Source organism: Cheilinus undulatus, linkage group 11 (assembly GCF_018320785.1).
Source record: "Cheilinus undulatus linkage group 11, ASM1832078v1, whole genome shotgun sequence".
Lineage (NCBI taxonomy): Eukaryota > Metazoa > Chordata > Actinopteri > Labriformes > Labridae > Cheilinus > Cheilinus undulatus.
The window spans coordinates 8,916,340-8,932,342 of NC_054875.1; the positions used below are offsets into that span (position 1 = coordinate 8,916,340).

At 41.4% G+C, this 16,003-nt stretch overlaps 1 protein-coding gene across 5 annotated transcripts in view; it reads right to left on the minus strand.

Moving 5' to 3' along the window:
* Window positions 1-16,003, minus strand: part of agrn (agrin) — a 519,119-nt gene that overhangs the window by 328,343 nt on the left and 174,773 nt on the right. For all 5 annotated transcript variants that reach the window (XM_041798717.1, XM_041798715.1, XM_041798714.1 and 2 more), the window contains one exon: window positions 3,807-3,845. In XM_041798717.1, coding sequence (XP_041654651.1) covers window positions 3,807-3,845 — 39 coding nt within the window. The remainder of the gene's footprint in view (window positions 1-3,806; window positions 3,846-16,003) is intronic.

A 16,003-nucleotide genomic window follows, 5' to 3' on the forward strand; every position in this document is an offset into this window, starting at 1 on the left:
TTCACCCTCTGCTGGTTTAGAGCATCTTCTAAATCAGCCCTCCACTACTATAAATGTGGCTCAAAAAAGTGGCCTACTGTCTTATTTGGGCCAGGCCTAATTGTCCCACTAATCTCCCCAGCATTAAATGACCCGCAGAAAGAGCGTCCCAGAGGGCAGGCTTACCCCACTGATTGGGGTGCTGTGCCTTTTGTTTCGCTTGGCATATTAAAACAGCAACGGCTGCTGATGGAAAGCCTACAGAACTATTGGAAATGTAATTAAAGGCTAGCAGCAGCTTTTAAACGGTTGACTAGTGCAGAAACAAACTGTGCCCTCCGACAGCAAAAACTTTAATACATGGGAAATGAGTGGCTCAATCGATAAGCAGGGCGTTATTTCTTTTGTAGGGGAAATTCAATGGGAGACAGGAACGGTCTGCTTCACTGCCCGCATACTGTTTCTCATTTTCCCAGCAGAGAGCCACACTTTATGGCAATATTTGCTTCTGAAACAGACAAATAGAGACCTCTCTGTGAGATATAATCATTTGTCAAGCAATTTCATCTTTCATTAAAACAAAAATAAATAGCTGCTGTAAACTCGGCCGACTGCAATTGAATCTCTTGTGCTGTGGGGATATGAGACACGAGGGAGAAAAGCACGGACATCTTGTATGCTCCTCAGGTGTTAGGGTGAGGGTGACTTGAGAAATGCTCCAATCAAGTTCAATTATTTGTTGAAGCCATTTCACACTGACAGTGAACGGCCTATTGTCCCGACTCCGCCTGACAATCACATTCATCATAAGCCACCTCTAATTTGATACATTTTTTTATGCCGACATCTTTCGCAAACCGCTTTTCCAAACAAGCCGGCCTATGGGGCGAGTGATTGAGCAATTATCAGAAACGGATTCGGCAAGCCCCCAACGTCGCCTTTTGTCCCCGGCATCAGCTGGCTGGCTGGGATCATTAAAAGCATTTTCTCCGTGTGTTTTCTCCCACCAAACCTCTGACTTTGTAGCCGGTACACAAGCAGGAAAATGTAACACCTACAGAACTAGTAGGAGTCCATCCCTCGCTGTCCGTCAGCTCCAGTGAAAAACACAACACCAAAGTCTATCAAACGCCGCCTCAGTGTGCTGCCTCCAATAAATATTCATGATAGCAGCTTGAAAACCAGCTGTTTTCCTCCAATTAAAGCTTGCAGTGATGCACCGTTTTGGAAATAAATTGTTGCTTTTTTTAATTAACAGCTCATGCTACCGGGCTCCAAAACAGCCAAAACAATGCAGCAGGCATCGCAGAGATTTATATGTGTGGGATGTGAAGAGAACATGTGAATAATAAGGTGAGCTGCACTCCTGCTCCACAGACCACAGGGCTTCTGCAAGTGGATCCAAAGCACAACTGCCTGCAGGGCACAAGTTTACCCACCATCAGGCTCAAGCATCTGGGATGTTTTCAATGCATTTTTAAAGATGTTTAAGATAAAGTGAGGTGGCAGGCTGGAAACAGATATACAGTATGGCTGGAAATCTCACAAGCAACAACTGTGGCACAAAAATAATGAAGGCTCAGCGGACTTCAGCCTTATTGTGCTGAATTCAACAATCAACATCTGACTCAGGTCAAACTATTACAGCTAATTTCTATGGCAACATTACTGATGCAGTGATGCAGATTTGCTACATTTAAAGATGAGTTTAAAAAGGTAAAATAACAGCCAATAAAAGTCCAGAAAACAGGTTATAGCTTTAGTGTTGTTACATAAATGAGGAACAAAAACGCATTAATGGTTCATGATTATATATACAGTCTTTTCTAGCCAGACAACTGGCTCCCAACTTGGGGTCTGGGCCCCCTTAGGTGGCATCAAAAAGGGGCCAAAGAGGTGCAGGAGGCCTTGGCTATAAAAATTAGCATTGCTAATATTGGCCAAAATCATGATAAAAATTAAACTGCAGATTTTATACAAGGAATTTTGTTAGAAACAAATATATAAACGTATTCAGATTGGATTTTGCCAGTGCAAACTTTTGACTGATGCTAACTTTTAACAGCAGTGTGCCACTCTTACAGGGTGTTTTCAGACAGACACGGTTCTGGTTCTGGTTCTGGAGACTCAGAACCCTGGTGCTTTCTGGCGAACCAGCCCGTGTTCACACCAGTTTAAGCAGAACCAAAGTGGGAGGACATGATGGACATGTATCACCACGTCCTGCTCCACTTTGCCCAAGTCTTTCATGCAGTCCCAGTATTCTTGCTTCAGTTTCTTGAGTAAATCAATTATTTGGTCTGGTGGTCAGGTGAACCCAGCCTTTGCCATCCCTTCCGCAAGTTCGGCATATAACGTACTCTTCCTTGTTCTACTCTCCAGCTTCACCTGGAATTCTGTCAATGCTCAGATCACAACCAAACACTTTGTCTCCCCAGCAGACCACTTTGCTTTTTTTTTTCTGCTCATCTTCACAACCTAGAATGTGATACACCCACTAATGATGTCATGGTTCCCAAGAAAGAACCACCTATTTTTGGTTCCAGCTGAGAACCAACTTTTCAGGTTCAGAACCAATTTTTTCCCGGTTTAAATGCACTGGCCAGTTCAAATTTAGGTACAGGAACCAGAACGGAGGAAAGGCCTAACAGGGGGGCTCCTTGGTGGTCTCAGCCATTCTTGGATGCAGGTAAAGGGTTCCAAAGAATAAAGGTTGGGAATCCCTAAGTAAAAGTAGCTACTGTAAGCTTCAGCCTGAAATGCATCATCCACATATATACAATTTAAAAGGTTCAAACTCTGTGAAATTACTGCTCTGCACTTTTATGCACAGTAGCAAATTAGAAGTTGAAAAAACTTCAAAAAGTTCAGCAGCAGCCAGCTGTGAAGCTTTCTTGGGTTGAAGTAATGAAATATTTACTAGTAGCGCACCCTCTCACAACAAAGTGATGAAGTGCTGATGATGCATGTTTTCAATCTATAGGACTATACCACTTCCTGCTCTCCAAATGTTACAGTAGCAACGCTGCACGACTTGGCACCAATATATATGAAGATGCACATCGGTTTTCAGGTGGTTCTCTCTTCTGCTCAAAACGTCCAAATGGAAGTTTCTCTGCTCTCTCTTTTCATTTAGTGAAATACATGAGGAAAAGGAGATCATGTGACCATTGGGAAAGATAAACATTTCAAAATAAAAGCCTCCATGTCTCATGTCCCAGCTTTTTTTTTTTTTTTTTTTTACCGCTTTTTCCATTTTTGGTCAAAAAGAAAAAACTGAATAACAAGAGTTTCTGCTGATTTTTTAATCTGGTTTCAACCAGGAAATGGATCTGCCAGAAAATACACTGACCAATAAAACTGTATTTAAATAAATCAGGTTTTTTTTCAAAGTTACAGTTAAACAACATTGTGATCCGAACCTTCTTTTCTGCCATCAATCTGTCGCCTCGTTTCAAGCAGAGAGACTCAGGTAATGTAGCAAAAACCCAGAGAAGGGAGGGTTATTATCCTATTAGACCCTATCAGACGGATGTGAATGCTGCTCTGGTTACAGATATTGAACATCAGCCCAACTAGCAGTGCGGAGCAGATCAAATCAAGTCATCAAAAGATCCCTCTCACATCAAAGCCCTGAGCAGACCTGGGCCTCGTGCCTGCAATACCAACTGTGTGGAAACAAAAAAAATAACGGAGCAGCCGAACGCGGCCCGGCGCTCAGACGGCTGCCCACTTCAAAGGCTGTCCAAGGCCATTAAAAGCAGGTAAGACCCCAAAACACCAGCGGTCAGGGAAGGCGAAGAGAGAGGAAACCACAGAGGACTTACCATCAGGAGGCTGTGCCGGTGTGAAGTGAGGAGGTTTGTCTGGAAGAGATAAAAAGAGAGAATAGGTTTTTAGTTTTGTTGGGGGGTTCAGACCTCCCACAGGTAAAAGGCCAGGTAATTGAGTTGCTACAAAAAAAAAACAGAGTGAGACATTCAGAGTACAGGCATTGCTTTTCAATCTAACACCTTTGGATGCAATGACAAGGTCCTGCAGGAATCCAGCTGAGCTAATCTGCAGGAGAGCGTGTTAGCAATAGCAGTAACATCATTGTTTTGATGGTCTTCTCAGCTCAAACCACGCTGTATGACTTCTGATACACACGCTGAGAAAACAAGGATCTTTTTTTTGGTTGTTTTGGGTTAAAAGTGTGAGATGAGATTTGAATTCACAAGCATTCCCCTCCCCCCTAACACATGCAGAAGAAATCAGTTTTGTCCCCCAGTAATATATCAAATGACATCATGCTGGTCTGCAGGTCGACACCCAGCAGACCGTGATATAATGCTTGTTGGCTTGTGGGAACCATAAAACAAGACCTGTAGTGTCAAATGACTGAGTGTGGATAAACTCTCAGGGGAAAACTCTCATGAAACCTAAGATTGTACACCTTTACACTTGGAAATTAGGTCATTCTTTTCTAAGCAGAGAAAATGAAGCAGTTAGAGCAGCTACACTACGAGAGGGAAATAAAGCAATAAGGAAGCAAAAACAGACAAATCATGACTTCAACTAACATTTCCTTCCACTTTTGATTAATGTGATGATTCTTTTTAAGGCTACAAATTGCCCCAAAACTTCTGGAAAAGCAATTTCCCAATGCCTTAAGCAACGCCTTGGAATTACTTGCATTGTCTGGTAAAAAAATATCTTATCTAGAGTACTAGGCAGAATAAAACTTGCAATTGACAAGCCAGAGCTGGAATATGTTGCCATTTGTTTGCCTCCGTTGATCCCCTATTCATATTCAGCTAGATTAATGTTCTGTTGGTTGGCTGATTAATTAAACAACTAATCATTTCAGCACTCAACAGAAACATGAAGTGGGATATCTGCCTGTTGGTTAGCTTGGCAATTATGCAAATACCAAGCAGACATAATAGAGGTGGCACAAAATGATGCAAAGCTGGAAACAAAGTAAGAAGACAGACATTTCTAAAGAAAAGGAAATCATCTACCCCCTAAGTATTGCTGAAGTAGAAGTTAGAAAGTGTGGCATAAAGAGTGATCAGATACATTTTTCTGTGCTATTTGGTGCTTTAGAAGTAAGAGATTATTATCCGATTTGTTGCATTGTACTTTGAAGCAGAAGCAGATGTTCATTTTGAATGAAGAGGCTTATAGCAGCCATTTTTATGCTTGTTAGCTTTATTGACATTTGCTAATGCATTTTCTAAAACCTATTGTTAAGATATTAGAGATAAAGCTGAGCCTAAACTAAATGCTTTTTTTAAAATCTGTTGCTGCAAATGTGACAGACCACACACACAAAGGCAAATAATGACAGACAAAGCAGTTTAAGTCCAATAGTTTGTGGAGAAAGCTACAATTATATATCTTCAGTTCTGTGCAGAACTTTTAGGTATGTTTGGGCCAGAAATCGAGGCTGAAGTAAGGCAAAGTTGTGAGGATTAAGCCTGCATGAGAAGGACTGACACAACCCCGACAGTGTTCTGGATGTCCGTACATCTTACCAGGGGCATGGGGAAATAATCTGTTGAAAAATACCAAAGTCCACATCTTTGGGGCCCATTAAGGTGTGGATGTGACCATACAGGTGCATATCAATAATTACAATATCATGCAAGGTCAGGATGCCAAGTAACCTGACATGCCCAATGGATGTGCTTCACATGTCCATCTGGAAAACCTTCCGTAGATTGTGTTTGGGAAATGGCAGAGCCTTTGAAAAAAAACTTGGAGGGTGATTGGATGAATCTTCTGTCTGTCACATCTTTACTGGCCAATCAGAGCAACAAAACACGTGACGTCGTAGTCGCCACTAAGGAGTAAACTCCATAGAGAACTGCATAGCGCGAACCATGGCGACTGTAGACTTTTGTCGTATATGAAAAGACAAGAACTCAATGCTGTTCTTTGTTCTTCTTTTAATGAAAAAATGTCGTCAAGTTCTGATAAAACTGGAGCTTTAGCAGCATCTATGCTAATGTCTTCCACCATAGTACTGCCTCTCGACACTGATTGGTCCTGTCACTTTCTAACCAGGCCCAAACTGTTCAGACAGGAGCTTTGCAAGATGGATTCCCGAGTGAGAAACACGGAAATGGGTGTATCCATCTGCTTTGCAAGGTTAATATTTTACCCAGTTTTATAAAAAATTATGAATAAAATATAAACCTGCAGGAACAGTGGAGGTCCCCAGTCCCTTGCACCTCTATTTTCCGGGTTGTGGGCTTAAAAGTTTGAGAACCCCTGGCCTGGAGACCAACCACTCAGGTAATAGGATTGCCACTCCAGTCCTGAAAAATGAAGCCAATGCAGAAGTGCAGAAAATTGCCTGTTAAAACACCTGTTAAAAGGCCTGTTTTTTACACTAGTAATAAACTGGTTTACAGCCTGGTTCAATAAACCAAAAGTGTCTCATTAGCTAATGTCTTCACGTCCTCTCACTGTACAGGGGGTGAATTTTTTTTTGTACCACAATGATTTAGATTATATTTAGGAGAAACCTCACTGTGGACTGATTGGCAGGTCTCATTTGATTGACAAATAGCTTGACAGGAAGACGCTACATTTCTGTTAACCAGAATGCTAGCTAGCTAGCTGACAGGAAGTAGAGCTTGGTGGGCGGGCTGCTAGGTTGATCCATAGTTCGGTTGAGACAGCGATTTCAATATGGAAGCAGCCGCGGATTGGCTTCCAAAGCAGTTTGAGTCCACCTATTGTGAGCAGACGGCTGACATCACACAGGGTTTGTCCAAAATCGCAACATACATGGGGTGTGACCCCATCATTAGACCATCTGCACCCCCATATATTCACATTTTTGAAGAAGCGCATGTTGGCTACTGTTGTAAGCCTATGTATGAGATTCACAGATACTGCATTATGTTACATTATGCTACAGTAGCTAAAGTGGAATCATAAACTAGGCTTCACAAACCTCAAACTACAGGAAAAACCTGATAAATCGCAAAGCATTGGACAGGGGAAAATGCCCAAACTCATCTTTATTATTGTGTAGTTAATGCTGAGGTTAGACACCTTTCTCAAAGGAGAAATACTGCGGATTTTTGTGGCAGCTTGTATTTTCTTTCTTGCATTTGCAGAACGTTGGTAAGCTTGTTTTGGAGAAAACCCTGTGGATGTTTTGTTGCTCCTCAGTGACAGTTGCTGTTGTTGCTGGTTAGGGAAAAAATGGCTGAAAAACAATTTTAAAGAGTATTTACTCCCTAAAAGCACCTTTTTCTTAGAGAAATAAAATCAAATCACTCTAGCCATTAGAGTAGAAGCAGCTGCAGCACTTATCTACAGGAATGATTTCGAATTATTCTGATTATTTACTGGTCAATTCCAACAAATGGACATCTCCTAACACACATGGCTTATTTCTTGAATGCCATGATGATACACCGGCCACAGAGCACCAGGGCACTAGAGTACTGTGCACGACCTCACCAAACCACCATCTGCGCTTTTGCAGTCAACTTGGCTGTCTGACTCACTAAGCAGAGCCCCAGTGAGTTGTCAGAGCCGCCTGTACTGAACAAACACACCAACACACACGCTCAGAGCCGATGTGCAGCAGACCCGGCCGTCTCTCCGATGTCTCTGAGCTGGGAGGGATAATGAGGAAGATAAAACACATCACATCAATTACCCCACTAACTCATTTTTTTTCACAAGGCCCCCGTCAACCACAGCGGCGAAGCCTTCCTCAGGACTTCTGCGATACCCGTCAGCGTCCCGAGACACAACTGAGTTTTAAATTTAGGCTCACTTAAAATTGCTTGTCAACAGCCGGGGCTTTGGGGGAGAAAGGGAAGGAGGGAGGGAGGGAGAAAAATGAGGGAGAAGGGAGAGGAGCGGTGAGGCTGGAGCTAGAGGTGAATAATGAAGTGTCTGCTGAAGCTGTTTCCCAGTCAGTCACGATGGTAACTGATTTCCATCTGGGGGGGACTTCAAGAAAAGGAGAGGAAATCAGCGTGAGGGAAATATTGGAGTTCTGTTAGGAGAGCGTGCACTAAAATGGTCCACACAGATGCTGGAGTCCAAATATGGGTGAGGAAAGAGCTGAAAATAACAGACTTGATCTCATTAATACACAGGTGGCTTATATAGTTTTGTTATTTTCTGATACTAATGCTTGATCGATACGCTTTGGAATGGTGCCTGAATCAATCAATCAAGAGAAAAAAGTTTCAAAAGTTGCAGAGTGAACAAAATCTTTCTCTGCATCATAAATGACTCAGAGGAATATCTTTAAAAGATGCCAATAGATAACAGAATAAAAAAAACTTCTTTATAGAAGAGGCTCAAGCTGAATTCCCATCCTGAGACAGAAAAAGCAGTAAATATGTCAGTCAGTGTGTCTGAGGCCTCAGTAGGAAAACACAAGCAGAGCACAGATATTGCAAAATGATTTAAATGCTCTGCTGGAATAAGGGAAGTGCAAATAAATTGCACAATTTCCATAATTTGTTTCATGCATTTTAGTTTGAGTGGCAAAAGGTGACAACAGGATGGTGGGGTACCGAAATGAAGCATCAAAATCTAAGTAGGTATCAGATAAGATGGTTCCTGCACAATGTTGGTACAAGATTTTGATACTCATCCCTAGTGGCTCATGTCTGGTTCAGATGACGCCTCAACACCCAAACATGAGGCAGCGGTTAGACAGCAACAAGATCTAAGAGAAGACCCAAACCGACTGTGCCAACACTAAGTTAAGGCCTCTCCAGTATAGCTGGCTAATGCAAACTTACATAGCACCCTATTAAATAGCATAAATGTAACAATATGACACATTTTAAATATAAGATGTTCCAGGCACTGTTATGGGAATGTGTTGAAATTCAGAAATTTTAGAGGAAAGTGATGAATACAATAAAGATAACGTTATCTACAAGTAGGGATGCACCTACACCACATTTTCTCAGACAAACTGCGAGTCCAAGTACTTACATTTGGTTAATAGTAAATGGACTTGAGATAGATCTTTTGTAGTCCTTATTACTCAAAGTGCTTTTACACCACAGGGCATACCTACCTATTCACACACATATACTCCATATTCACACACTTATGGCGAATGTTACTATCAGTATTAACTAATCCCATTCAAACACGTACATACCCCTCTACACGCCACCGCTGAAGCACTGGGAGTAAATTGGGTTCAAGCATCTTGCCCAAGGGTACATCGACATGTGAGCTGGGGACTGAACCCACAACCTTCTGACTCTACCTACTGATCCACCGTCTCCCAAACAATTGCCCCTCTTTTTGGGTTCCAGGGGAGTATTGTTGCAACATATTTAGATATTTCATTTGGGAATGTGTTGAAATGCAGATTTTGGAGGGAAGTGATGGATAAAATTGAACAGACATCCATCAAATCTCACAGGGTCACGGCGGGCAGGAGCCTATCCCAGCTATCAAAGGCCTAAAGGTTGGGTACATACTGGACTGCAGTGTTAATTTTATCAACTAAAACTATGACAGCCTTTTTTTTTTCCATGACAAAAAGTAGACTAACAAAAATACATCTGTGATGACTAAAACGGACTAAAACTAACTTTAGTTTTCATCAAGATGACTAAAACTAGACTAAAATGTCATGTAGTTTTCGTCGGTTATTCAAAATCCATGATATTTCTCCACTGTGGGTAAATCTGTCAAAACACAATGCAGCTGTAGCTATTCTGCCTCCCAGCAGTAGAAAGCAGGGACCCCAGGTTTAGAATGCATAGAACACACTAACATGTAAGTGTAGGCAAGAAAATACAAGCTTGGACTGAAAGTAAAGACTAAAATGTGAGGACTTTGTAAAGACTAAACCTAGACTAAAATGTGTTTGAGTTTTCATCGACTAAAACTAGACTAAATTTAAAAAGGGTAGAAATGACTAAAATAGACTAAAACTAAAGACGTGATCAAAAGATGAAGACTAAGACTAAAATGAAAAATAGCTGCCAAAATTAACACTGCTGGACTGGTCACCATTCAGTCGCAGACCTGACGTGTTGAGACAAACCACCAGGCATGCTCACAATCACACCTACGAGCATTTTAGAGCCACCAGCTCACCTAAGGAGAATGTCTTTGGTCTGTGGGAGGAAGTCGGAGTAAGCAGGGAGAGCTTGTGCATGCAAAAAACATGCAAACTCTGCACAGAAAATTCCAGGAATGTGTGCACCAGCACTAAGTCTTGTCCCGCCTTGCAGCCCAAATGAAGAACCAATGAATATAAATTTTTCAATTTTTTAAATCTGCAAGCAAAATGAGTGATAGCTCCCAAATTGAAGAAAACAGTTGCATCTTTAACAGGTGCCATGATTGAAAATGTGGCACACTATGTTGATGGAGGGAATATCCTAAAAAATAGGCTGCAGCTTTAGGAGGAAATATGGAAACAGTTTAAAGAGTCGATGAAAAATGGAGACATAAGAGAGCTTTTACAGGAGAAAGACTATGAATAAGATATCTAAAAGAGTATAGCAATAAAGCAAAGAAAAGGAGCAGGCAGGTTTTGGATCTATAGGTTTTTTGGTTATGCACTGCATCCATATGCGTGCTTTCACATGTACTGCATTGTTGTTAAAATGCATTTATTTTATTTCCATTGCATTACTTGAAGGAGAAAATCACAAGATCTGAGAATAAAAGATGGATGGGAGGGAGGAATGTTGAGTGTGTCCTTTAGTTTGTTGATGCCAATACTACATATACAGTCTAGAATTCATTGTTGATTATGTTTTAAAAAAGCAATAAAGACACAGTTAGAATAGAGGTAGATACAGTTTGTACGTACTGACTCACATTGGTATGTCTGAACAAACACAACACAAATATAGACATATTATCAAATCAAGGCAAATCAGAAGAGCCTGACAGCCAAAGTGGAGCGCAGAGTGAAGCGAGAAGCCGGGAGAAGCTAAATGATTTCTTCACATTTCCATAATGAAAGGACAAGATAAGGTCTTTCTGTAAACATATCAGCTCTTCCCATCTTCCTTTGCACCTGGCAAAGCCTGCACCATTCCATGTGCCTGTGTGAATGTCACAACACGACCATCTCTCACACAGTATCTTCACCAAATCAATACGTGTCTGACTGTGACATTTAGCCATGTGCGAGAGGAGCCGTGTGAGCGCCTATGTGTCACCTTCCCCCCCCCTTTTGGTGTGGCTGATGTATCGTTGAATGGAATGATAAAGTAAGAGTGGGTCTGTGTGGGCTCCGTTCACAGGCAGTGGGGGTTACAAACTGTGTGTGAGCGTGGGCATGCTTCAGCCCATATGGTGACAATAGAAATTGCGAATCCGAGGTTGCACAACTCCTCTAACACCCATCCTCCTATCGCACACATACACACTCTCACAATCACGTCACCACTAGCAGCACTATCACTATCCCATCCAGCTGTCCTTGTGGCCACATGGCAAGGGCTCTTGGCAGCATAATAGAGCCTCCTTCTCACTTCATCAATTTCTCCAGCGCACATTTCTTTTCTCTCGGCCATCTGAGAGGTGAAGATTGGCCCACTTTAACTGAGTTTGTATTAAATCTAATAGAATCTGTCTGGCTGGAATTGATTGGGTAACAAGGTGAGGTTACAAATGAGCCATCCTCCGCCTGGTCGCCTACATCTCCCAATTAGCATGACAAGGAGCCACCGACTAATATGATGGAGCGACTCAAACTCTTGAAAGATGGAGAAACCAGGGATGTCCCCATCACACTTTTAGAGCTTTAAACTGATACCAGCATGGGCTGAACTAGGTGGTGGTTTACAGGGCTTAAGCCCTGAATCTGTTCGCTTGGTAACAAACCAAATGTTCAACAATCAAATAACAGAGTGAATCAAAACTGATCAAAAGAAGCCAAATTTAAAATTTCGTGTTCACTCTGTCAGCCCCAGAATCATCACAGGCAAAGGAAAACAGGAAGTGATGAGCTGTGTCACTGTGTCTTACGTGTTGATTGCTTCTTCACTGTGAAATTAAGCCAGTCAGACAGTTTTGTGGGTAGGGCATTAGGTGGGACTGGTGTGCAGGGGTTCCCAAGCTTCCCAGCCTGTGACTTTCAAAATAAAAATGCTAGAGACCTGGGGCCCACTATTCTGACTAGGAGGTATATAATGTAAGCAGCACTCACTAAACCGTTCCTAATACTGATACAAGACCTGAGACAAACAGCCTTCAAAATATGATATTACATTATAATTTCAAAGAAAGGCTGGAGGCAGAGCATACTATCTGAACTCTTTTAAAAATGTATTGTTTTTGGAAAGCATCTTGCAACCCCTTTACTACGTGGCCCCCTTCCTTAACTTTTGGAACCACTACTGCTGAAGAGAATGAAATCAGAGCCAAAGGGGAAGACATACAGTGCACAAGAGCCAAAGAATTACACTTTCTAATCCGCCCATCCATCTTCTTTCCCTTATCCGGGGCTGGGTCGGGGGCTAGCAGGTTAAGCTAGTCCACCCAAACATCCCTTCCCTTTCCCCAGCGACACTTTCCAAGTCTTTCTCAGGGATCCTGAGGCGCTCCCAGACCAGACAGGATATGTAATCCCTCCAGTGCATTCTGGGTCTTCTCCAAGGTCTCCCAGACAGACGTGCCCGGAATACCTCCACAGGGAGGCGACCAGGGGGCATCCTGATCAGATGTCCGAACCGCCTCAACTGGTTGGGATCAAGCGTCTTGCCCAAGGACACATCCACTGTCTAATCTATCAGTTTAATGGTGATCAATAAGATTTAAAGCAGATATAGATAATTGGCAAAATGCAAAATATCAGCCCCAGTAATCATAATGTACCCTTATGTTGCCTTGTTTGCTACCTAACTTTCCCCTGGTGGTTTAATCTGGAATTTCAACCTTGGTTAAACACTTAGAACTAACATGACTTTCTGCCAAATTTGGGGATCAAGCTGAAAGTTAAAGGTGCTGCATTTGAGTCCATTTGACTCAGAATATTGATGTGCTTAATACTTACTGGCAGTGCAATGGCAGTGCAATTATCCTATGTAATTACAGTGCACAGCACACATGGCACTTATCCCTGCAGCAGACACTCTAGTATTAACTACAGGGGGATTAGTTTAGTGATCAGTTTGGTGGCAAGAAGCATTAATTCCAGTTAGGGATGCACCGATGAATGCATGGATGGATGCACAAGTTCAACATCAGTTACAGGAGATACTGGCCCTGTTGGCAATGATTGGCGGATTGGCAAATAATGTGGCATGATCTGATTGATCAAGGGGAACCAATGAGATGTAACCTGTTGGACAATCTGATTGATTTTTCTGTGCTCAAATATGAGCAATACTGTTGGCATTTTGAAAGTCTTACACCAATAGAATGAAGGAAACACATCGGCATTGGTATCGGCTGTCAGCTAAAATGCCATTTTAGCCATCTGTATCCAACAATCAGTGCATCTCTAGTAGCCAAGCTATCAGTGCATCTCTAGAGGAGACCTTCCTGGACAAATGCAAAGAGGTATATCTAATACAGTTGCATGCTTGAGGCTACAGGACTTTGCCTTGTACTGCTGAAATGTCAACAGTCTGATAACAGACCAACAGAAAGTCAGAGAGAATGGAACAACAACCATGTAGGAGTATTTGCAGAGCCTCTGCACAAATTCCATCTCCACCCCAATTTGGCAGCATGAAACTGACTGTTAGGACTGTTTATTTACTTATTTTCCCACTTATTACAACACCTTCTTAAGAGATTAGGTGGCACAAATCTTGCAAAGCCCACTTTGCGGAATTAAGAGGAATGTCACCTTTAACACAGACTAAACTGGCAAAGCAGACAGGAAAAGACTTCTGTAAGTCTGAGAGGAAAAAAAACAAGTCAATGTTAAGACAGGCAGGAAATTTCAGGGGGCAACACCTCAGGGGGAGCTGTTAATGATGTAAAAAGAAGGATATATGTTGTGTTAAAGTGACAGCTGAATGTCTGTTTCATTCATGTTGTGGAGGTAAAGCATGGCCCCTTTAGGGTAAAAGTGTCATAAGTAGGGCTGCATGTCACATCTCAATAAGCACATAAGAAGTTTAACAGTTCTACTAAATCAAGAAATCTCTGATTCTACTAATCATATGTTTTGACAAAAGACAAACCACTCCTGTCACAACCAAACTAAGAGAACTCCTAGCCTAAGGCTGCACCATGATGCCCATCAGCAAATCTGTCACCAGTAACAAAGGCTGGCAAACATTTAGTTCTGCTTCTTAATGAGCCACTTTGCTTTCAATAAAACAAGTGGCATAAAAATAATGCTGTGGGAGCAGATGACGAGAGGGGCTGGGGCTTTCAAGGCCAAAAGACAAATTTTCATCCTCCAAAGACATTTAATCCCTATTTAATACTTCATCCCATGGTTCAAAGTAAATGCCAAGTCTTTGGAGACGAGATATGATGCAATTTAGAAAAAAGACTGCAGACACAGAGTCAAGGAAACGGCGGCTGGTGCTTTACTTGTTCTGATGTCCCTACTTAGAGTGCAGATAAGGCTGTCATAGGAGGAAAAGTGAGCTAGGTTTGAGGAGAGGCCTTAGTTTTAGAAGGTTATTTAAGACAGAGGTATTAAGAATGCAAAATGTGTTTCCCAAATACTTTCCAATACTTTTTCCAACAGTTTAAATTGAAGGTAAGCCCTCTGTTGCAAAAGTTGACTGATGTGGGCTACAGTTACGGGACAAAGAAAGTACTTTTAAAAAAAAAGTTGAGCTAAAGTTGTACCAATGTTCCACTGTTAATTTTGGCAGCTATTTCTAATTTAAGTCTTAGTCTTTAGACAAAATTTCTTTTAGTTTTAGTCACATTTTAGTCATTTATGGACTAGTTTTAGACCATAAAAAGTCCTCTCATTTTAGTCTTTACTATTAGTCTAAACATTTATTTTCTTACCTAAATCTGGTACCAAATCATGGTAGTGTGTTTTATACACCCTGCCAAACCTGGGGTGAGATACAGATGCATTGTTTTTTGATGGATTTACCCACAGCGGAGAAATATCATGGATTTTAAATGTCAGACAAAAACTACATTACATTTTAGTCTAGTTTTAGTCATTTTGACAAAAACTAAAGCTACTTTTTGTCAGCTTTAGTCATCAGAGAGCTTTTTGTTGTTAGTCTTAGTCTGGGTTTTGTCATGGAAAAAAAAAGCTGTTGATGAATAGCTTTAGTTGACAAAATTAACACTGCAATGTACCACTGTATGTTTCATCCACTTAAACTATGACCAAAAATGTACGTTAACAACGTTTTTCCTTCAACAACAGAAACCCTAATGAAAAACGAGTTTAGTTTTCAGCAAGGAGACTCTCAAAGTCCATGATATTTCTCATTTGTGGGTAAATCCACCAAAATACAACATGTCTAAAGCTCCTTTGCCACTCAGCTGCAGAAAGAAGGGATCCCAGGTTAAAAAATTTATGTCTAAAATCTTTAGACTTAGACCTAAATTAACTACAGCTGGCAAAATTAACAGTGGAGAGCACTGAGTTTTGGGGGATTACTTAAGACATAAGTAATACGAGAACAAATATAGTCAGGGGTTAGGCTTAGGCTTAGGGTTCAGCTTGGGGTTGTATAAATGACTTAATTTCATATACTTGTTTATGGTTTGTGGCATAGAAGAGAACAACGTATTAAGGGACAATGAAAGCCCTTTAAAGAGGAGGTTTAGCTACAGTTGCACCAATGTACAAGTGCTAATTTCATCAAGTAAAACCCAGACTCGACAACCTTTTTTTCTTCAATGACATAACCCATGACATTTCTCCACCCCAGGTAAATCCATTAAATACAATGATTGCAAAGCTCCTCTGCCTCACAGCTGTAGAAAGCAGGGATCCCAAATTTATCTGGGTGCATAGAAGTATGCTTGCGCCCCAGATTCAGGCAATCTGGGCAAAAATCTTCAGTTTTTGTCAACTAAAACCATAAAGGGGTAGAAATAACTACATGTGACTAAAGGTAATGAA